The following is a 24,942-nucleotide window of genomic DNA, read 5'->3' on the forward strand; positions in this document are numbered from 1 at the left end:
TAGCAAAATGACAAATTTTCGAAGATAATTTGTATTTTTCATAGCTACAAACCTGAGGTCTTAATAATAGGATAATTTCTAGCACCTAGCTGGATCCGGTTAAATCACAGATGAAAGCAAGGAATCTTGTGAGATCTGGCAATGCGTGCGTATATCAAGTGAAGAGTGGTCAAGGACTACGCATCTACGCCACTACATCAGTCTTTTCTTAACCACCAAAGTTGATAAACACTCAGTTGAAAAGGTGCACACTTTATGCCCAATGTTATTTTGTACAACAACTGGTGGTATATGATAGAGGGTGCCTATGTCATCCCTTTTAATAATTTAAAGGATAATCAGAAATCTATTAGTGTAATAAAGTATCAACTTCATCACAGATGTTGATTTGTTGTGGCATACGTTGCTTATAATCATTTAAACTGTTACCCCTACAGACTTACCAATTTTCCTTGCATTTCTGAAACGACCTTTGTTCATTAGTGGGTTAAATGTGCAGAGGAGTGTCTCTGAAGCATATTTGTTTGTTTATATGGTGTTTTTACGTTGCATAGAACCAGTGGTTATTCAGCAACGGTCTGAAGCATACTGTAGGCTGCTAGCCGAATAATATTCTAGTTCAGTGCTACAGTGGCTACATATACACTGGGATGTCAGGTTTTAAGCATTAATTAAAAGTTATGACCCTTTGACCTCTGTTGACCCCATTCCAGATGAATTTGCATATCAAACCATACTACCGTAAAGAAAAGCTCAAGACAAACATTTTGATAGGTGAATCACTTCCTTGTGATCATTCAGTCCACAGTTATGTTAATTTGTGTTCTCCCTATTCCAAAAGTGACACTGGCAAAATCTCGTGCAACACCTAACTTCAACAACCAACGTGTTGTGTGAGTCTATATTTTTGGTGGTACCATGAAAAATGAAAATACTATATAGATCAAATACTAGAATTTCCATGTATACTTTTGTCAATCTTATAGGGGGTGAGGGGGGTTGGCACACGGTGAGCCTACTTAGCCTACGGACTATGAAGAGAAGACATAAAGAATAATTCAGACCAGTTTTCTGCTAAGGTAAAATAGACTGAAAGGAAGTAATGTTGGACTAATTTTTGAAAATAACTTTTCACTTAAAATTTGAACAGCTGCAGCATAAAAAGCCTAAACTAAAAGGAAATAGCAGTTAATTATCTGTGGAGATAAAAACTAAATACAGATGCTCATATGATAACATAAATTCCTCGTTATCAAAGAACTTAATGTTGGTTCTTTTGGCAAGTTAATGTTGATGATAGTTGACACTGACCTATAATCAGTCAAAAACCATAAAGCGCGTTATAGTTACTAACAAGCTAGTTATGAAAAAATGTAAGAATGACAGTAAACATGACTCATACATGCCAACGGAGAAATTCAAGGAGCAGTTCTTGAAAATCTCAGTCTATGGCTAACTAGGACTTCACTCACTTCGCTATCAGTTCGTCCCTCTCCTCCTCTAAATGTCTAGACGCCCTCGCTGCATCCTCTGTCATGGCAAGTTTGCGTCTGAGCATATCCACGTGGAGGTCCTTACGATCTACTGCCTCTCGGAGGCTCTTAACCTTCCTCTGCAGTTGGTAGACAGTCGTCGTCTGGAAAGTTGAAAAAGGAATTATCTTCAGAAAATGCCAACTTTCTGAGGAAAGAGCGCCATCTGTGCATTAATAATCCAGCATAGAAAATGGAATGACCTTTGTAGAATTAAAAGGCAGTTACTTTTAGATAGTTTGAGACAATATGATTTACGAAAGGTATTAATATATATTTATATAAAAATGAGGCTCCTAAGACGATGTAACGAAAAATGGTCAACGTAAAACAATTCAGTTTTTTTCTATCAAAATTAAGTTCACTCAAATTGAGATGGTTTTATTTAAACAGAGGAGCAGTTGGTTCTGAGACTGCTTGTTTGAAAACAGAAAGCAGCCCATGACAAAAAACAAAAAAACAAAAATAACTCCCACTAAATATACGTGAAAAGCTGAATCTACAACGACTGGAAGTATTTCAAGAGTGCAAGACTCGTTGCTGTCCAAACAGAAAACGTAGTCAGGCAAAATTGTTACGTTCCTGTGAAAGAAAATAGAATATGAAAAAGCAAAGGATGACAACCAAAGCAATAACAAAGAAGGCTGCAAGATCACCTGCAATACACATACGAACATCCCACGTAGACATATAGTTCCAGATGTTACTCATACAGCTCAACTACTGCAGTTAATATTCAGATCTATGAAAGAATGGACAGAAAAATACAGGGAAATGCAACGACTGCAAGATGACATTTCAGCAACTTTAGCTACAGTACAGAACTACATATCTTTCAGGGACCTGATTCTGAGGCATTTTGAAATGCTATAAGTGAAATTTTCCCCTGAAATCTCTTTTATCAATCACAAAGCTCTTATCATAGCTGATACAATTATAATATTTGCTACTTGCTTTTGATTTGCAGTTAATGGTCTCTATAGATCAGACGTTTTCTTTGACATTGACACCTCTCATTCAGGTCCCTTTTAGTTTCCTGCAAAAGAAAACTATTGTGCTGGCTTTGTCTGCCCGTCCGTCCGCCCTCATATCTAAAAAAAAAACTACTAAGACTAGATGGCTGCAAAATGGTATATTGATCATCCACCCTGCAATCATCAAACAGACCAAACTGCAACCCTCTAGCTTCAGTAGTTTTCATTTTATTTAAGGATAAAGTTAGCCATGGATCGTGCATCTGACAGTGATTTCCGGAAACATGGGACGCACCGTCACTCTACTGCATCTGGTGAGCAACCAGAGAGCTGCCAGTTATAGCTGATGGTTTTATAAAGCATTATACACTGTACAGAAAACTAGATTGCGCTGAAGAAACTGCAGTGCATTTTTCGTTTCTTCTTTTTCTTGAATATTATCTCTCTTCCGCAAGGAACCTTTATCATCACTGAAAGAATGCCATAAACAATGTAGACAGATTCATGAAAGATACTCATGATTATGCGAAGTAGGATAGTTCAGCTAAAATTTACAATCTTCAACAAGGAAAGAGGCTAAAGTGCATGATGTCTCCAGTTGCCCTACTGGTATAGTGAAAAAATAAAGAACATCCAATCTTTCTACAAGAATACCACAGTTGTCCTTTTTTTTTTAAGAAGCAGGCTCATCACCGCATGAAGAACACTTTATTCTATGTTCGGGAAGTCTCATGTTTGCCATCAGTTTTTATACGAGAAATCCACAAAATAATGAGTTAAGCCGACATTAAAAGTATTGTTATTCTTTTCCAGCCCGAGGCCTCTTGGCTTATCTACACAACATCGGAGGCCTAAATCACCTGTGCATCCTGCATAATATCCAATGTATCATTTCACTGGCACTGTACTTCATCCTAAATTGAATTGAATATAGAACTTAGGCCAAAGGCCAAGCATTAGAACCTATGAGGTCTTTCAGTGGTGAAACGGAAATTGACAGTAAAAAGTTTGAAAGGTGTAACAGGAGGAAAACCTCGCACGTTGAACTATGAATCAATCGTCGGGAGAGGGCCGGAAAGTAAGATGGAAGAGAATACGAGAGGAGGTACAGTAAAAGGAACGAAAGGGGTTGCAGCTAGGGACCGAAGGCACGCTGCAAAAACCTCAAGTATTATCGTAAAAAAGAGATGAATTACTTTATCCTAAAGAACAGTTTGATTCTTCTTAAAATCTTCAATTAAGTGATATCTCTAGGCAGTCATGTGACGATCAATAATCACTATTGCAACTTAGCTACTCTGGTCAGTGCATTGAAGACACATCTGTCATTACTTACAAAACAGAGGGAACGAGGCAATGAGATAAATAGATGCAACACAAAATTAAGAGAAAGAAGCGGAGACAAGAGACTGAGGCCACTCTGTCCTCGAAAGGCAGCTTCAGTATTGTCTACTTTTGTCACAACTTCTAAACACTACTAAGCAACATCAACCTCAACAGAAAGCTGTTGACATCTTCCCCTAACAAATAACAGGACATCGTACTACTACTACAGTCTTGCACACGCAGAGAGAAAGAAAACACAAACAAAACAAAGTTTCAAAGCTTCGTCTCATATAGCGCACAGCAACGCGCCGTCTGCAATAAATTAATAAATTAACTTCGTCCACGGATACGTCTGTCTTTCCTCCATTAATTTATTAATCTATTCATAGAGTAACAGGCCAACGTGATGTTGATTTGGTCCAAAACCCATCACGCGCTGTGTTCGGTGTCCTTTCCCATTGCCATACTTACATGGACCTCTTCAGCTGCCTATAAGGATTACACGGATATTTCAAGTTTCAGTTCAGAGGGACACAGAGGTCACTGCCTCAGTCTCCTTATAACACCAGACAACTCTTCAAAGGGGAAAATCTAGTACATCCTGGGGTATTTATTTACACTATACCAGCTATTTCAGTGAGTGCTTCAATATAAAATAATAATAATAATAATGATATATCATTTCGATATGCACGAACACATGAACATAATTCATATGGAAAGGACCTTAGTCTACCTCTCGCTATTTGAACACAGCAGTAAAATAACGAATACGATTAACTATAGGATGATTTTACAGTACTTGTTATTCCTGCAAGTGTCCAGCAACAATACTTAGATGCAAATTCAAACAGAGGCAAACATACACAAGTACAGATATGTATAAATCCGCGTATGCATATGAACACATGATTATGCTCTATATTTAAGCGCATGCTGACATTTGCATCCAATTTTGTTTTAATTTTTACACGCACTAAACACGTCCACACACACACACACACACACCACACACCACACACACACACACACACACACACACACACACATATATATATATATATATATATATATATATATATATATATATATATATATATACATGCATACATACATATGCAGTCCCACACAAACTCATGGACGTCATCACTCAGTACATGTGGATCATCAAACACACGGAAGGCCACCCAGCACATCAATGTTTTATTAGAATTTCATAAAGGGCTAATTAAGTAAACTCATTAAAAACACAGCAGTTGCAAAACAGTTACGGGAATTGCAAAGCAATATTTCAATTAAAATTCAATGAGGTTATTAATGAGATATTAGCTTTAGATCAACTTCGTATAAAAGCTCATTTCGCTCAAATTACCCCCCCCCCCCCCCAACAATTCGGAACGTTTAAACCCTCTCTCTCTCTCTCTCTCTCTCTCTCTCTCTCTCTCTCTCTCTTTCTCTCTCTCTCTCCATTTATATGATGGGGCCAGATTTCATGCACGCTGATGGATTTATTGTCAATAATAATAATAATAATAATAATAATAATAATAATAATAATAATAATAATATAATAATAATAATAATAATAATATAATAATAATAATAATAATAATAATAATAATAATAATAATAATAGTGAGGAAACAATTTTTGTAATGTTAATGACAAGCATAGTAATTACAACAAAACAGCAGGAATGCCATATAATAATAATAATAATAATAATAATAATAATAATAATAATAATAATAATAATAACATGTAAAGTTCCATTTGGAGAAGCATAGTATTTTCATACCTGGATGTTTTCTGGATGCTCCCATTCTTTCTGTGCCTCATATATATATATATATATATATATATATATATATATATATATATATATATATATATATATATATGTATGTATATATATATATCAATTCAATTGCTTTCAATGTTGGCGGTCACGACACGACCGTAATTGTAGTATGAGTTTATTTTTTCCTTTATCTTTTTATTATTATTTTTTTTACATGAAACATTATTTACATTGAAAATGAAGTTACACTTACAATAGCAATACCTTATTAGAATTGCGATTTGGCAAATTTATTTATAATAAAAGAAACAAAGATAAAAACAAACAAACATGAACAGATTCATCATTTTCACGACAATGAAAGTGAATAGTTATAAGAGATGTAACACTTCAGAAGAACTCTTTACTATTTAAGTTCTGTTCATCAAGTTCGATAACCCTTTTCTAGCCAGTAAAGTTGGTTTCATAAAGAAACTGTGATAGCACTGACGAGTCACTGACACAGCCACACAAGAATATACGCGAGTCGATCGTACGAGAAACCTACCTTGTCGACGATTTTCTCCCCCTCGAGCTTCGCCAGCTGCTGACACCGACAGATGATCATTTCGACGTCGTTCGTCACCTCGTGGCCCATCTCCGACAGCCTCAGCGCTTCCGTGACACGTCCCAACACGCGGCTTAACTGCAAAGTCCACACGGTTAATAAGGCGAACTTCGCAGGCTTACGCAGTGGCGTCGCAATGGGGGAGGGGCGGCCAGTCACATAATTTGGCCGTCCTCAACCCCCAGTTGAAATTTACATTACAGTATTTGATACATTTGCATACAGTAAGAGCTGAAAATGAATTGAAAATTGCTCTGTAATTTCAAATACAGGTTTACTAATTACTATTACTATGATTTTCCTTCATTTATACGTGGATATACACGTTCGAGAATTGTATATTTTACAAATTACAGAGTCGGCACATTATTTTTGTGTAACTTTCTTTGGCCCCCAAAGAGGGAAAAAAATTTATTGTGCAAAAAAAAAAAAAAAAAAAAAAAAACTTGCAAAGTAAAGTACAGCACGACAGGCAACCCGGAACCGGTATGGGTACGTATAGGGGAAAGCCCCCCCTGGATGAATGGCATTGGCTGTGGTATTATACCTCCCTTTTCCACCCTACTGATTACTACACAAACGTCATTCACCACGGCTGATATTATGGTACTCGGGTGGTATTGCAAAATATAAAACTTACAGGAAACTATATAGGGGAATTGCATTATGTTAAGTGGGAATTGCCCATTAAAAGATGGCACCGCAAAATTTGTCTTAAATATTACAAAATATGGAACTTTTATATCTTGGGTACACCTACTAGGCACCTCAACAGATGGAATGCCAGCTATGCCACTGGGCATACGTCGTAGAAATAAGAATCTTCTTGAAGTATGGTTCATTCTCTTAACATCACATGAATGGTAACGTTAACATTGACTTCCTGAATCACATCAGGATCGAACCCAGGTCTTTCAATAAGAAAACTCTGGCATCAAAAGATGAAAAGAAACTCTCAAAAATTGTGTACCAAAATTGAAACTTTTTTTCTTAAATGTATGTTGTTTTTTAAAAGATTTTTGAAACAAAAATCACACATCTAAAGGAGGACTAAAAAGCATTAAATATTTCATTTAAATTTATATATATTTAAAACTTTTTTCACTTTAATTTTTGAAACAAAAAGGCAATAACCTAAATGTCTGAAAATAATTACAGATATTTTAAACATTAGAATATAATTTTCCTATTCCTTGGGACGCACCTGAGCACCTCACGGGGCGCACAGGTTGAGAAACGCTGCCTTAGTCCTTTACAAGGCAAGGCTGCTGCCCGCTAGGCCATACGAGTCATCAAAGACGATGGAATCTATGTAAGTACAACTGTCATTGTCATCTATAATACGCTCATCCTCTTCTTCTTTCCCACCGTTATCCCTACATTAAGGGGTCGGTTGCTTGATACGTCTTCTCCTCCTCCATTGCCTTCTATCAAAGGCATCATCCTCCACCAAACCTCTTCTCTCCATATCTTCCTTCACTTTATCTCGCTAACTAATTCTGTCTCCCTCTCGATCTTCTTCCTCTAACAGGTTCCTCCTAAGCCCTCTTCACTCCCTCCTCGTCATCCATCCTCAACACATGCCCATACCATCTCAGTCGTGACTCTCTTATCACCTCTGTAATCTTTACCAAGCCTGCCCTTCTTCTTATTTCATCATTTTCCAGTCTCTCAAGCAGCGATATCCCCATAATCCAATACGTTCATCTTTGGGAAGTCTACCAATAGTCATTCTCTGCCTGATTCGATTTCTTGTTCTAAACACTGAATTGGCATCCATCATATCAGACTGTCTATTTATTCCCTATGTTCTTGTGATACAGAATCGAATTAGGAGAACTGTGTAGCCTTTTTAGATTTTCCAAGCAAAGTTATTTAATAAGAAAATATGAATGCCCAGTCTTTTCTATTCCATTTCACAGAGGAAACTATATACCTTCCCTGAATTTGACGGTGGCAAATAAACCTCTTTGGACTTACTGAGAGATTACATCCACAAGAAGCGGACTAGGTATCTTACGAGGAAATTTGTCATATTCTACAAACACACAGATACTTACATTTATCGTCATTTATATACGAGTTTATAAATATCACACACACACACACACACACATATATATCATATATATATTATATATATATATATATATAATGTGGGTGTGTGTGTGTGTTGTGTGTGTGTGCTCGTGTGTATACTATATATATATTATATAAATATATATATATATATATATATATATATATAGATATATATAATAAATAATTATATATATATATATATATGTGTGTGTGTGTGTGTGTGTGTGTGTGTGTCGCGCGTGTGTATCTCTCTCCCTCTCATTTACATATATATAATATATATATATATATATATATATATATATATATATAATATATATATATATATATATATATATATATATATATATATATATAGTATATATGTGTATGTATATATATATATATATATTATTATATATATATATATATATATATATATAGTATATATATATATATATATAAATATATATATATATATATATATATATATATATATATATATATATATATAATATATACATATAAATAAAGATAAATGCCACGAAGGAAAAATAAACGAAGGAGTCTGCGAGATCTTTCGGCTTAAAAGCCCTTTACTGCTTCAGTAAAGGGCTTTTAAGCCGAAAGATCTCGCAGACTCCTTCGTTTATTTTTCCTCAGTATCTGCTTCAGTAAAGGGCTTTTTAAGCCGAAAGATCTCGCAGACTCCTTCGTTTATTTTTCCTCAGTATCTGCTTCAGTAAAGGGCTTTTAAGCCGAAAGATCTCTCAGACTCCTTCGTTTATTTTCCTCAGTATCTGCTTCAGTAAAGGGCTTTAAGCCGAAAGATCTCGCAGACTCCTTCGTTTATTTTTCCTTCGTGGCATTTATCTTTATTTATGGATTTATCACATTCATAACTTTCGTGATTCTGTTATACACATATATATATATATATATATATATATATATATATATATATATATATATATATCAACGATATAAAGAGGCAAATATGTGTTAGACTTAAAGATGAGTTACATTTGCGGTCAATTTCTCTGCCCTTGTTCCCAAATAAGTTAACAGCTACAGGAAGATTCTTACTCAACAAACAACCGAATATAATTGCTCAGTAAACGAAGGCAGACCTTTACTTTGGCCATTATGATTTTGGCATTCGATGTGTTGTTATCAATATTTGTGGTCTCGAAAGAACATTGATTCACGAATTCCCCTCAGGCTGAGAAGGTCGGGTTTAAAAAGAATTTTAAAGTGAACGCCTCTCTCTCTCTCTCTCTCATTGGAAATGGGAGAGAGAGACCTTGTGGAGTTTCTACGCTGTTATTTTATCCGTCTACATTCCCGGTGACATTTTTTTTTCTGATTGTTCATGCTGCCTTTTGTCACCCTGATTAATTTTCCCGCATTTCTAGTCTCTAAATTTTCCTATAATCGTTCAATAGTGAAGGTACAAAATGAAAAAAGAAAAAAAATTGTCCAGGACTGGGCTAATGTTTAAAGTGCACACACACGCACGTATACCATATATATTCATGCATATCTATCAATATACAATATATATAATATATATATAGTATTTATATATATATAATATAATATTATACCATTATTCATATCTATATATATATTATATATACATATATAAATATATAATATATATACTAAGATATAATATATATAGAGAATTATATATATATATATATATATATATATACATATATATATATATAATATTTAATATATATTATATATAATATAAATATATATATTTATTTAAGTAATTGTAGGATTCGGATATACCTACACAGAACCTATAAAAACCAGCTGACTCAAGTAATCACCATAATAACAAAGAGCTTTTCGAAAACATGAAGAATAATTCTATGGGTTATTTCTAAGTGGTATCGAGCCAGAGCAAACGCAACCTAAAAACAGTAGTATCTGACAACTGCAACATCACCAGGAGGGTACGTATGGCTATTGGAAGGGTGGTAGAGCAGTTGAATGAAAGACTAGGAACAAGAGAAGGAGAAAAGGGTATCTATAAGATTTCAAACTTGCGGAAAAGGCAGACAGGATGTGGGTAAATTGAGTGTCATCAAGGATAGAGATGGAAATACATTGTACGTATAGGGATGAAGACATTAAGAAGCGACGGAAGAGTATTTTGAACAACTATTAAATACTGAAAATGAGAGAGAGGAGATGGGGGAAGTACAGAGGGTGGAGGGACCAGCGTCGGAGATACCGGATACAGAAGTGAAGAGAGAAGGTTGGAGAGTGGCAGGAGTCTTTAGAGATGGATGGCTTAAATGGTGAATGTAAATAAAACAAAGGTTTTGGTGAGCAGTAAGGAAACTAGAGACTGTGTAGTAATACAAGGAAGAAGAGGCTCGATTATGAAACAGGTGGAAAAGTTTAAATACTCAGGACCTACTTTAACCCAAGAGGGATGACGTAAGGCTGAAGTTGACAGTAGGATAAAAACTGCATTGGGGAAGTGGAGAAAGGTAGCTGAAGTAGTATGTGATAAGAAAATGCCACTCAAGCTAAAAGTCAAGATCTATAGCACCATGATAAGACCAGTGTTAATGTATGGATTAGAAACATGGGTTCCAGAAAAGAACAGGTAAAGCTTGAGAAAACAGAGATGAGAATACTGAGGTGGATTATGGGAATATCGCTGCTTGAGAGATTGGAATATGATGAAATAAGAAGGGCAGGCTTAGTGAAGATTACAGAGGTGATAAGAGAGTCACGATTGAGATGGTATGGGCATGAGTTGAGGATGGATGACGAGGAGGGAGTGAAGAGGGCTTGGGTGGAACCTGTTAGAGGAAGAAGATTGAGAGGGAGACAGAGAATTAGATGACAAGATAAAGTGAAGGAAGATATGGTGAGAAGAGGTTTAGTGGAGGATAAAAGGTAGTGGAGAAGGCGCATCAGGCAACCGACCCCTTAATGTATGGATAACATTGGGAAATAAGAACATCACCAGAAAAGCCATAAGAGGGATAGAGGATCCTTCAAAGTCCCCTCACAAAAAATAATGCTTTTTTTTTTAGTATGGTGGAATAAACAAGGCAGTTGAATAATTAATGAGCATTCTTTAAAGTTCTATAGTCACTCATTAAGCTCCATAAAATCAATATTTCAGCGAATAGGTGGTTGTATATGATGATAAAATGACCATTTGGTAGCAATCAAAGCTTGGCTTTACTGGATCAATATACAGTATAATATGACGGTCTGCCACTAAGTGTTATTTGTTTCAGGCAAAGAATATTTCCCGACCTAAAGACTTTAACATATTCAAGGAAGCAGATTACGTCGACAAACGAAAGGAGAGAGAGAAGATGACGTATGGAAGATTTCATGGCAACAACTGTGGTTGTCAAGCCGGGAGTGAAAGAACCTCCTCGTCCTTCGCCTTACCTTTTCGTTCTCAATGGCCAAGTTCTCCCTGGCTGCCTCGGCAGCAGCGCTGTCAGCTTCCAGCTGTCGGCATCGCGACGTCAGAGAGTGGTAGTCGGCCTCGGTTTGGCGTCCCCTCTTGACGGCCGTCTCGTACAGCTCCGACTGCCTTCTCGACTGCTCTCCCAGGCTCGTTACTTGAGTCGTTAGGCGCTCTATGTGCTAAAATGAGAGGTGGGTGGGCAGAACAAAAAATGAGTTTGGAAATAGTTAATATAAATTCTGCAGCAACATATAATCTGCATTATTGTCACTGAATGAGCATACAGAAGCAGCATCTCATTCTTTACTCTAAATATTCGACTCTCCTGACTTGCCGGTAGTTGGTTGATTCATTAGTACTAGTCTTACCATCTGGAATATATCGTTATCATTGCAAATGACTTCAAAAGAAAATTTTTAAGTACACTGCCGATTGGTCTGTCAGAATCTTGCTTCAACCAAGACAAAATATGCGGTCTCCTTCTATTATTCCTCCCAGGTCTAGTTTAGCTAATAAGGCCGTTGAAATAGAATGAGAAAGAAAGCAACAAGACTATAGAATATATTCTTGTTGCTTTTCTGTGTGTGTGTGTCTCAGCCTTACCTCGGCAGCCTCGCGGTTGGCGGTGACAAGCGTCTGTATGCGGTCAGTAATGGGTTGAAGTTCCGCCGGAATTCGATTCTCGGGAGACGACAACAGAGCAGAGACGGTGGTGAGGACGCCGCGGGTTTCGACGTCACTCTGCTGACGGCGGTGATCGGATAGGGACAATTCGTCTGGGGAAACAATACGAAGAAAGAACGTGGTTAAATACAACTTACTATAATTAAGTTGGGTAGGACTACTATTTGATACGTAATCATCGTCAACGTTCATAGATGCCCGTGATCATCTTAGGACAAGCCAGAGAAACATTTAAATAAGAAGGGTAGTTGCTGAGAGAGAGAAGAGAGAGAGAGAGAGAGAGAGAGAGAGAGAAAGTTTTTTAGAAGCATTAAAGGCCTTAGCATTGGCTTGTTCATGACTGTCTAACAGAGAGCTTTTGAATAAACTCGAAAGTTATAATTATCATTGGAAACAAGAATATCTCGTTGTTCCACAGAAAATTCAAGAACTATTTAATAACAAGAACGAGAGAGAGAGAGAGAGAGAGAGAGAGAGAGAGAGAGAGAGAGAGAGAGAAACTGACCTTTCGCCATCTGGAGTTGCTTCTCAGTGCTATGGAGTTCCTCGAGCGTAGCGTTGTAAGACTTATTGGTGTTGTGAAGGCGCTCCCGAACGCTCTTCACCTCCTCTTCCACCGCTCGTAACTTCGTCCTAAGGTCGTCGGTTTCCTGCTCCCACATAAGGAAATGACTGTCATCAAACTGCATTGACGGCCTTCGGACGAAGTGTGTATGGTGTGCTTATGGATGCGATATATATACATATGTGTGTTTGTGTGTCTGGTAATTTTTCCTAACGGGGTGGATCCCAGACACACACAAAAAAATGTATTCCTTAATTAACAGTTGAAACACCAAAGAACCCTGTGGCAAACCTTTGGTACGACCAGCACCTGGTTGACATGACTAGACCTAAGCAGAATGCTTATCAGCAGTATGCTCCCAAAAATTCATCAAGGTCTCCGATGGAACAAAATCCCTCAAACACCAACTTTAATGTCTACATTTCTTAATTCAACACATACATACTACAGAGAAACCGGAAAAACACTAAGGGTCACCGCTACATCCACACCATCTTTGCTGATTCACGAAGGAGCCCCGAGTACAGAAAACTTTCACAGAATTAACAGATTTGTAGCAGTGCATGAAGTCCACTAGGCGCAATGCGGTATTCATACCTTTCTTTCCTGAACTCTCGTTCTTTTTTTATATCCAGGAACATCCGTTCCAATGACTTTTCCACCTGTCTATCCAAAATTGTTAGGTCCCCTCTCCTCATACTCCTTCCTGCAGCACTTCTTAAATATTCGCTTTTGACCATACTACTCTCTTGTCATTATTTCTTCATCTAATCGCGCCATCTCAACCACTTGATCCATCTTTTTGCCTATCATAGTTACCGCATAGGTTCAATTTTTGCAAGTGTGACCTATTTAACGAATGTAGAACCTGATGTAATTTTAGATTTGTATAAGTATATCCATTACGCACGAGGATTATATCAGCGAAGTGCTCACCTATAAATATATTGGATCCCGGCCGTTGTATGGATTATACGAAAGAGAGGCTGATAAAGCAGCTAAAGAGGCAGTTCATATAAGAACATATATAAGACTATATAACATACATGAAAACAAGTATTTGACAATAATTGACAGAGTTTGTAGAATGAAGAATCTGAAAGTAATATATTAAAACAAGTGAAAGCAAGTGTTGGAAAATGGAGTTCATCATAGAGAGAGAGAGAGAGAGAGAGAGAGAGAGAGAGAGAGAGAGAGAGAGAGAGAGAGAGAGATTCGGAAGGAAATAAATCGACCGGTGAAGTTTTGTCAGAATCTCCAACATTGCCAATTATTCCAGTTTTAATATCCATAAAAAACTGTAATTTTATTGATAAAACATAGGAAATAAATAACGAAAATACAAAAGTCCTTGGGACATTTTATAAATACATATGAATTAAAAAATACTTATTTATTCTGATTTTTATCATTCCTTTTTTTTTTTTAATTGTGAAGGTGGAAACGCGAGTAAATGTATAATGTTTAAGTGTGTTCCGGAGTAGAAGCATATGGCTTTTTGCATGTTTTTTTCTTATTTATTTATTTTCTATTTTAAATCATTTAGTCCCAGTGCTTGGTCTATGACCAAAAGAGCTGGTACACCAATTCATTCTAATTCTTCAGTTTAGTTTAAACTACTTTTAATAATAATATTAATAGTGCCTCGGGTCCCTGGCTTTCATCTAACCATTTAACTGCAGCCATTGCACATTGCATTCATGATGATTCATTACCTTAGCCTGCAACCTTGCATTTGCACCAAATTTTCTTTATTGTTTGTTCGTATGGTGCTTCTACGTTGCATGGAACCAGTGGTTATTCAGCAACGGGACCAACGGCTTTACGTGACTTCCGAACCACGTCGAGAGTGAATTTATATCACCAGAAATACACATCTCTCACTCCTCAATGGAATGGCCGAGAATCGAAACCACGACCACCGAGGTGGGACACTAATACCATACCAGTCACGCCGATGGGGCGCTAATATTCTTTACTTAACTTTATGAATCATTCCATCCATAAGAACTGAATAGCGGACAGCCTAAAAAACATAAAGCACTCTTATTTCAGCGATCCACTTTTACACAAGTAGGTTCAACAATCCCCCTCTATCAATCCTCATATGAGCTTTTTCTGGCCTATCGGTGGTATCGGGAAGTTTTTGTAGTATCCGTATCGGTGAATTTCTGGCCGATACTTTTATCATTAGTACAGGAATTTAAAATCCTTCTAGGCTTCCTAAAATGTATATATTAACAAAGCCCACCAAATAAAGTTTGGCATAATATTAATTTTCTGTACCTCTTTTCATTTCTAGAATATTTATATATTGAATATTATCTTTGATAAAATTATAATCTTAGCTTAGTTCAGATGGTCCAAGTCCAGTATGAGTTATAACTTCCAAAGGGATTTGTGCTTTTTTTTTTGAGTTGAATGTTTTATTGATCTATACCTCAGAAAGAAACTCCGGTCCTTTCTTAATCTTATTTTTATTCATATACCAGTATCTCATTTTTCTTGGATTACTTAATAGATCCAGTTTATGTATTGTAATGAGGCAAAGGATTAACCCCTCCATTACCAGGACCTTTCATAATCTAAATAAATGAGTCTGTTAACTATTTTAGCCGATATATATATATATATATATATATATATATATATATATAATATATATATATATATATATATATTAAAACTCAGAATAAAAACATATATTAGTGAATTCGAGTAAGCACTAATTAACTAAATTGTTAAGTCTTCAAATGGTAGCCATAATATAAGCCAAACTTATGCCTTTGAAATTGTTTATATAACCCTGTTATATGACCTTTCAGCTTTTGAACCTTTAATATACAATAACCTGAGAATAAGAATGATTTTAATAACAATACATATTCTGCTAAATAACAGTGCTATGGAGGGAACAGGTCGGTATCGGCTTTAAAAGTTGGTATCGGTATCGGTATCGGCCAAAAAGTTGGTATCGGCGCATACTAGTTTCTTACATACTAGTTTCTTACATACTAGTTTCTTACATACTAGTTTCTTACATACTAGTTTCTTACATACTAGTTTCTTCACAAAACCCTAATCCACATACCCTTTTCCTCTGGAAATACCCGCACTATTCCCTCTCTATCAGTCGCTATCTGCCTTATTTTCTGCACTGAAATCTTACCAAAACTTATCCAAGGTCTACTCAGTAGTTTCATTTCCGTTACTTTGACACAATCCTGCAGAGACTCTCCCTCATCCAGACAAACCTTACAATTTACAAACCCGGTGGCCAGTAATAAAGTCACAGGGAAAAAAATCACATTAATTTAAGATGGCCAGTAATAGTCACAAGGAAAAATTCACTATTTCTTAGTGGTTATTATCTTTAAGATATTTACATTTTTTTTTCAAGGTAATCCCCAGTGGGCTCGTACTAAACATGGTGCAAAGGCGGACACATACCTTGTAAAAAAAAATAATCCCAACGGGCTCGTACTAAACATGGTGCAAAGGCGGATACATACCATGTTAAAAAAATAATCCCAACGGGCTTGCACTAAACATGGCGCAAAGTGGATACATACCGGGTTTAAAAAAAAATTCCTAACAGGATTGTACTAAACATGTCGAAAAGTTGGATACATATCGGGTTAAATAAAAAACCCCAACAGGATTGTATTAAACACGTCGAAAAGTTGGATACATACCGGGTTAAAAATAAAATCCCAACAGGATTGTACTAAACACGTCAAAAAGTTGGATACATACCGGGTTAAAAATAAAATCCCAACAGGATTGTACTAAACACGTCAAAAAGTTGGATACATACCGGGTTAAAAAAATAATCCCAACAGGATTGTACTAAACACGTAAAAAAGTTGGATACATAACCGGTTAAAAAAAAAATCCCAACAGGATTGTACTAAACATGTCGAAAAGTTGGATACATGCCGGGTTAAAAAAAAATCCCAACAGGATTGTACTAAACACGTCGAAAAGTTGGATATATACCAGTTAAAAAAAATAATCCCAACAGGATTGTACTAAACACGTCAAAAAGTTGGATACATACCGGGTTAAAAATAAAATCCCAACAGGATTGTACTAAACACGTCAAAAATTTGGATACATACGTTTGGTACAAAAAAATAAAAAAATCCCAAACAGGGATTGTAACCTAAACAGTAATAAAAAAGTTGGATACATAACCGGTTAAAAAAAAAAATCCCAACAGGATTGTACTAAACATGTCGAAAAGTTGGATACATGCCGGGTTAAAAAAAAAATCCCAACAGGATTGTACTAAACACGTCGAAAAGTTGGATATACCAAAGTTAAAAAAAAAATATCAAAACAGGGTGTACTAAACACTCAAAAAGTTAAAAAAAATATCCAGTTAAAAAAAATAATCCCAACAGGATTGTACTAAACACGTCAAAAAGTTGGATACATACCGGGTTAAAACCCTTGGGGGTCAATATCTAGGAAAGATTAATGTGACTTTTTTTCCCGGAGACTTTTTTTACCTGGATTCGCCTCTCCTTTACACAATTACCAATCTCCTGAAGCATATCTCGCGTAGTGCTATCAGCTACCGGCATCTTTCTTTCCAACCAAACTTTATAAATTGCTCTTCTTATGGTCCTGGGAGGGAGGCATTTCTACCAGAATTCACAATCTCACACTTTCCTTCTCCAAGACCGCGTCACTGAGCTCATCCACTCTTTTACCTTTCACATTCAAAACAATCTTCGAATTGCTCACGCCATAGACCCAAGGTTGCATTAACTTCGGAAAGCATCTCTGTTCTTTTGGCGCATAGTAGGCTACTCATCTTTCTTGTCAGGATATTTCACCTGAATTAATCTATACTTTATTTCATTCTTCAATTATCATATGCATATATGAAAAGAATAATACTTACAGTCTGTGAAGCGAGAGAAATACACATTAATACAAGAAAGAATATGGAGAACCCTAAATTCAATAAGACTAGCTAACCTATTGTAACTGATATCTGAATATTTGTGCTATGGTTTATTTGTGTAAGTAATAAGAGTAGTTACGATTGGCAAAGTTTTTAATAATATTATCATTGGAAGGCTATATATGGCCTATTCTGTAGCGACCCCGACTGGGATCTAGTTCTTTTAATATCACTAATTATTATATGAATCTACGACCCCAGATATTTTGACGTGAGAACGTAGCTACAGTTTTGGAGTGTTAAAAAATCAACAAAATTCGAACGCTTACAGCATGGCCATTTTCGGGAAATCTCCGATTCTTTACCTTGCTGTAATCGAGGAGGGCTGCTTTTTGCTCGTCAACTGTTTTCTTCTCGTCATCCAGTTCGTTGACGAGTCGTGTCACCGTCTGTCTGGCGGCTGAGGCTTCGCTGTCGAGCTGCTGCTGGCTCTCCGTCGCTTGCACCACTTGGCTGCGCAAGTGCGCGCATTCCTTGGGAACAGAACATTGAGTCAAGAGTGGAAAGAGAGTTTCCCTTTTATATTTCCTTCTTTCGCAAGGAATTAAATACAGACTTGGATGATTTGACACTTTTTGTTTTCTTTGATTAATAATGTGTAGTTGTGGCAAAACATGGTTTAAACTGGAAAAGTTTTAACTACTTATGGTTCAATAATCATGCTTTGGTCGACAAAATAATATATATATATATACATATATATATATATATATATATTATATATATATATGTATATATATATATATATATATATATAGTATATATATATATATGTGTGTGTGTGTGTGTGTGTGTGTGTGTGGTTGTGTGTACATACACACATACAAATAGAATATATCATGCACAAATGTTAGAAAAATATGTCCAATGGAGGAAAATATTGATGAAACTGAACCATAAACCTTAAGTCCTCATTCACTAGTATTGGTTTGAGTATATAAACCTTTATATATATATCTATATATATATATATATAATATATATATATATATATATATATATAGTATATAGTTGTGTGTGTGTTTAGAATCTACTTGGAAATTTTTACCAGACACGTGTGTAATTGTTATCAACCACAACGCCCTCTTAACTTGTCTCTATTTCTTCACTTCTTGGAGAAGTTTGTCACTTCCTTTAAGATTATGTTGATCTCCATTTCTTTCTTGATTTGGATCTAGCTACTATAGTAGATTCACATCAACCGTGCATGTGATGTCTAGGCCCGTCCCTTATGTTTCACCTCTTTTGAAAAACGTATCTCTCAGCAGAGGTGGGACATACATCCTGCCTATGTGAACTCTCGAGAGAGACTGAGAGTTTCCAGCCCTGTGATTGGCATATCAACAGCCAATCAGGAGTGTTGTAAGGGTCAGGCCTAGATATCAAATGTAAGGTTGATGTGAATCTACTATAGCCAAAACAATGTCCAATAACGACTCAGAAAACAGATTTTCTCTCAATCTTTTGCACTAGACGCAAACTCCTGGGAGAAGGGGGCATTTTATTGATTTATCTCTCCATTTTACTCTGACTGAGCAACTCTGAATACTTTCATCTTGAAAGATCCACGTCCATTGCCTCAATAGTGACCACGTGCAGCCAGGTCACGTCTACTGTCTTCTGTGGCTGAGCTGTGACTGCGCAACGAAAAACCAACCTGTACAAGCTCAGCGAGCCTGGCCGATAGCTTCTCCTGGATGTCCTCAGGATCCATGTCTCCAAGGCTCAGGGATGCAGTCACCATCTGGATCAGCTCAAGCAGACGCTTTTGTGATGCTTCGCTCCTCTGCTCGGCCGACTCCCTTTCCTCCATGTGTGTCCTGAGGGAGACAGCATGCCTTCTGTAGCAGGTGGCTGGTGATAACGTCACAGGGAAATAAATTCGCTATTTTGGCTAGGGAATAAGTCACATTTAATTTATGGTAGCTGGTAATAAAGTCACTGGGAATTATTCACAATATTTCTTTGGTGTCATTATCTTCATGATATTTACAGTCTTTTGCTTATGTTTTTATGGTAATCCCCAATGTGCTTGTACTAAACACGTCGCAAAGGTGGAGAAATACCCGGTTAAAACAACAAATGCCCAATGGGATTGTACTAAATACGTCACAAAGATGGACACATACAGGGTTAAAACAAAAAAATTCCCTAACGGGCTTGTACTACAAATGCCGCAAAGGTGGATACATACCACTGGGTTAAAACAAAAAATTCACCAATGGGTTTATACTAAACATGTCGCAAATGTGGATACATACTACCAGGTTAAGAAAAAAATCCCCAACGGGACTGTACTTAACACACAGAAAAGGTGGATACATACAGGGTTAAAACAAAAAATTCCCTAATTAGCTTGTGCTGAACACGTTGCGAAGGTAGATACATACAGGGTTAAAAAAAAATGGGATTGTACTAAACACATAGCAAAGATTGATACATACAGGGTTAAAAAAAAAAATTCCCTAACGGGCTTGTGCTGAACATGTTGCGAAGGTGGATACATACAGGGTATAAAAAAAATGGGATTGTACTAAACGCATAGCAAAGATCGATAAGACATATAAAAGGTTAAAAAAAAATTAAAAAAAAAATTCCCTAACGGGCTTGTGCTGAACATGTTGCGAAGGTGGATACATACAGGGTTAAAATAAAAAATTCCCTAACGGGCTTGTGCTGAACACGTTGCGAAGGTGGATACATACAGGGTATAAAAAAAATGGGATTGTACTAAACACATAGCAAAGATCGATACATAAAGGGTTAAAAAAAAAATTCCCTAACGGGCTTGTGCTGAACACGTTGCGAAGGTGGATACATACAGGGTAAAAAAAAGGGATTGTACTAAACACATAGCAAAGATCGATACATACAGGGTTAAAACAAAAAATTCCCTAATGGGCTTGTGCTGAACACGTTGCGAAGGTGGATACATACAGGGTAAAAAAACAAAAACAAATGGGACTGTACTAAACACATAGCAAAGATTACACGTTGTGAAGGTGGATACATACAGGGTAAAAAAAAGGGATTGTACTAAACACATAGCAAAGATCGATACATACAGGGTTAAAACGAAAAATTCCCTAACGGTCTTGTGCTGAACACGTTGCGAAGGTGGATACATACAGGGTAAAAAAAAAAAAAGGGATTGTACTAAACACATAGCAAAGATCGATACATACAGGGTTAAAACAAAAAATTCCCTAATGGGCTTGTGCTGAACATGTTGCGAAGGTGGATACATACAGGGTAAAAAAACAAAAACAAATGGGATTGTACTAAACACATAGCAAAGATCGATACATACAGGGTTAAAACAAAAAATTTCCTAACGGGCTTGTGCTGAACATGTTGCGAAGGTGGATACATACAGGTTAAACAAAAAAAAGGGATTGTACTAAACACATAGCAAAGATCGATACATACAGGGTTAAAACAAAAAAAATCCACAATGGGCTTGCACTAAACATGTTACAAAGGTGGATATATACAGAGTTAAAAAACAAACAAACAATGGGATTGTACTAAACACGCAGCAAAGGTGGATACATACAGGGTTAAAACAACAAATTCCCCAATGGGTTTGTACAAAGCACATTGCAAAGGTGGATACATACCGGGTTAAAAAAATCCCCAACAGGCTCGAACTAAACATGTTGCAAAGCAAAGGTGGATTCCTATAGCAATTACAAAAAGCATGGACAATGGGTTCCTATCTTTTGGGTTAAGGAAAAAAAGGAGTATTGTTTCTGCAAGTAATTCATCCATGAAAATGAATGAATGAATGGCTGAATTAGCCTCATTCTCGAATCACTGACACACAAGTGTTCTCGTAATAGGGACGTAAGGGGTGGATCAAATACAATTGTATTTGTATTTGTATTTTGGCATCCAGAAAAAATATTTTGAGTTTGTATTATTTTGTACATTTAGATTCAGTAATAAAATTTATTTTATATTTGTATTTTTGAAATAAAAAAAAGTATTTGTAAAAAGTATTTGCATTTGTCTTATACAAAATCATTATTTTTTAATCCAACCCTGAACTGTGACAGATGTACTATATAGTAGATTCATATCAACCGTGCATCTGATGTCTAGGCCAGTCCCTTACGACGCTCCTGATTGACTGTTGATGAGCTAATCACAGGGCTAGAAAGTTAGTCTCTCAAGAGTTCACATAGGCAGGATGTACGTTCCACCTCACCTGAGGGATACGTCTTTCAAAAGTATCCCTCAGGAGAGATGGAACATACACCTTGCCTATGTGAACCTTCGAGAGAGACTGAGAGTTTCCAGCCATGTGATTGGCTTATCAACAGCCAATCAGGAGTGTCATAAGGGACTGGCCTAGACATCAGATGCACGTTTGATGTGAATCTACTATAGTTCAGCGGTTCAGTTACAGTCGAGACAGCCTGAGCAGGTAGACTGTTCTCTCAAATAAAATGGCAATTATTCCGCTAGAAGATCATGGGGTTCCTGTAATTCTGCGTTCGTTCGGTTCTTTCTCACAACAGATCAGGCGGATAAAAATGACATGAAGTCTTGCTTGTCAAAATAATATTAGCAATTGTGGATTTATTCCCATGATGACCTGTGTACTTGTTCATGTTTACGTTTCTGAGAGACATAGGCCTAGATATCATCAGGCAATAGCGAGGGTGAAATATTCCTGGCAGCAGCTTCAGTATACTCGAGGAAATAGATGATTGCCAAATGGACTGAGTTGAGTTGAATACAGAATTTAGGCCGAAGGCCAAGCACTGGGACCTGTGAGGTCATTCAGCGCTGAAATGGAAGCTGTCAGTAAAAGGTTTGAAAGGTGTAACAGGAAGAAAACCTCAATGCAGTTGCACCATGAATCAAGTGTTAGGAGAGGGTGAAAAGTAAGATGGTAGAAACAGAATATGAAAGGAGGTACAGTAAAAGGAATGAAAGTGCTTGCAGCTAAGGGCCAGAGGGACACTGCAAAGAACCTTAAGTAATGCCTACAGTAAACCAGTCAAATGGACTGACTATCTAGAGTAGATTATCCAAATATCAATTAATTGTGAAGAACGGAAGCTAAGCACTTTCCAGACCTCGGAAGAAGATGCAGTAATCCCTGTTCTCGGGGCTGTGAAGAGCAATAAGTCCGATGGCGCGTTTACTGACATGTCAGCAAAAGAAGTAGAAACCTCTCAAATGAATTAAGTCTTGACTTTTGAATTCCATTAAAACATAAATTTATAAGTTGGAGAACCAGCATAAAAAATGAACAGGCTGGCGCGTACAGACGCACACAAATTCATTACTCATTTTACAGACTGATGTTTCAGTATGAAGCACTTTGAATTCAAGTCTAGAAAATTCCAGATTTCGGTAAAATCGGCATGAGGTTCAGGCAGAAATAAAGGTAGGAGACCACTTTGGAAATCGCCACCCACCCTCCCCTTTGTTTTCATATCATTTACTTCATTCAGCAATGTCTTTTATACACTGAGATGCTGGTCGACATGAACTCTCTATCAACATAACTTTTCTAAAATCTGGAAAGAGAAAAAACATGTAATTGGACGATATTGCAACAGCGAGGCCTCGAAGACGTAGCAAATCCGATTAGAATGGGATGGAAGAGAATTCTGAAAAAAAGATCAGTTGTTGGAATAAGGAGGGACTGGCGGAAAGACAGCGGGGTGGGGTGGGTGGAGCTAAAAAATAGAAAAAGAAGAAGCCTAGAATGTCAGCAAACAAGAATAAGTGAAGCTGCTGTAAAACTACTAACAGAAAATAAACCTCATTCGATCCTAAGGCCCATTATTGTACGCTATAAAATAAAATAAAATGGAGATATTAAGAGAAAACGGGGTTAGCCTGGGAAAAGAAAAGCGATAACGTGCAATGAAACAAAGTTCCTGCTAAAGACTAAGCAGGTATGAGTAAGACAGAGGAGTAGATGGTGGTATTTTAACGGTGTTGACAGAGGATCATCAGTTTTTTAAGTTATAGACAATTCATAGCAAAAATCGAAATAAAAAGATCAGTGTTAGCCTAAGATGAGTCTTAATTTGGTCATGCATAAAGAGCGGAAGTATGGCACTGGTGTCCACAATGAAGAGATACGGAAGGCAAAAATCAAAATAGCCTTCTCTAAGGAGCAGCAGCGGTGCAATCGACTGGGAAGAAACGACACCCAGTTACCACTGGAAAATAAATCTATAGTACTATAAAGTTGAACAAAAGTAGACGTGTTTGGATTCTTTATAAATTCTTCTTTTCAAGTAAAACTTAAGTCGAGGCAAAGGGTAGGGGAAGTACAAAGTCACCTCGATAGTTCATCCGCTTACCTGAGCCTATTTTCGAGTTCGTTGATACGATCTGCATACTGTCTGTTTTCCCTCGTTAGAGCTCCCAAAGAGTATTCGCCCCTTCTCTGATTGGCCCTGAGAGTCACACAAGAGTTCTCTTCTTCCTGGAGGATTTAAAAAGAGAAATTTGTTGGTCTTACTTTTCACAGGATATGCTGATGTACAGATAGAGAGAATGAGAGAGAGACAGAATTAAAAGTGTTAAGATCACCCAGCCTGCATTGCACTCTTCAAACTATAGTAGATTTACATCAACCGTTCATTCGATGTCTAGGCCAGTCCCTTACGACGCTCCTGATTGGCTGTTGATTAGCCAATCACCGGGCTGAAAACTCCCAGTCTCTCTCTCGAGTTCACATGGGTAGGATCTATGTTCCACTTGTCCTGAGGGATACTTTTGAAAGACGTATCCCTCGGGAGAGGTGGAATATACATCCTGCCTATGTGAACTCTCGAGAGAGACTGAGAGTTTCTAGCTTGTGATTGGCTCATCAACAGCCAATCAGGAGCGTCGTACGGGACTGGCCTAAACATCAGATGCACGGTTGGTGTGAATCTACTATAGTTTCTAATTGCTGCTGATGCAAAATATTTCCTTAAATTA

At 36.9% G+C, this 24,942-nt stretch overlaps 1 protein-coding gene across 1 annotated transcript in view; it reads right to left on the reverse strand.

The window, feature by feature from the left end:
* Positions 1-24,942, reverse strand: part of LOC135219929 (coiled-coil domain-containing protein 170-like) — a 43,482-nt gene that overhangs the window by 17,396 nt on the left and 1,144 nt on the right. The window contains exons 2-9 of the mRNA XM_064257146.1: positions 24,318-24,442; positions 19,643-19,805; positions 18,291-18,458; positions 12,951-13,095; positions 12,365-12,537; positions 11,740-11,940; positions 6,181-6,318; positions 1,473-1,636 (exon numbers count right to left, since the gene is read on the reverse strand). Coding sequence (XP_064113216.1) covers positions 1,473-1,636; positions 6,181-6,318; positions 11,740-11,940; positions 12,365-12,537; positions 12,951-13,095; positions 18,291-18,458; positions 19,643-19,805; positions 24,318-24,442 — 1,277 coding nt within the window. The remainder of the gene's footprint in view (positions 1-1,472; positions 1,637-6,180; positions 6,319-11,739; positions 11,941-12,364; positions 12,538-12,950; positions 13,096-18,290; positions 18,459-19,642; positions 19,806-24,317; positions 24,443-24,942) is intronic.

Source organism: Macrobrachium nipponense, chromosome 1, assembly GCF_015104395.2.
Source record: "Macrobrachium nipponense isolate FS-2020 chromosome 1, ASM1510439v2, whole genome shotgun sequence".
Taxonomy (NCBI): Eukaryota; Metazoa; Arthropoda; class Malacostraca; order Decapoda; family Palaemonidae; genus Macrobrachium; species Macrobrachium nipponense.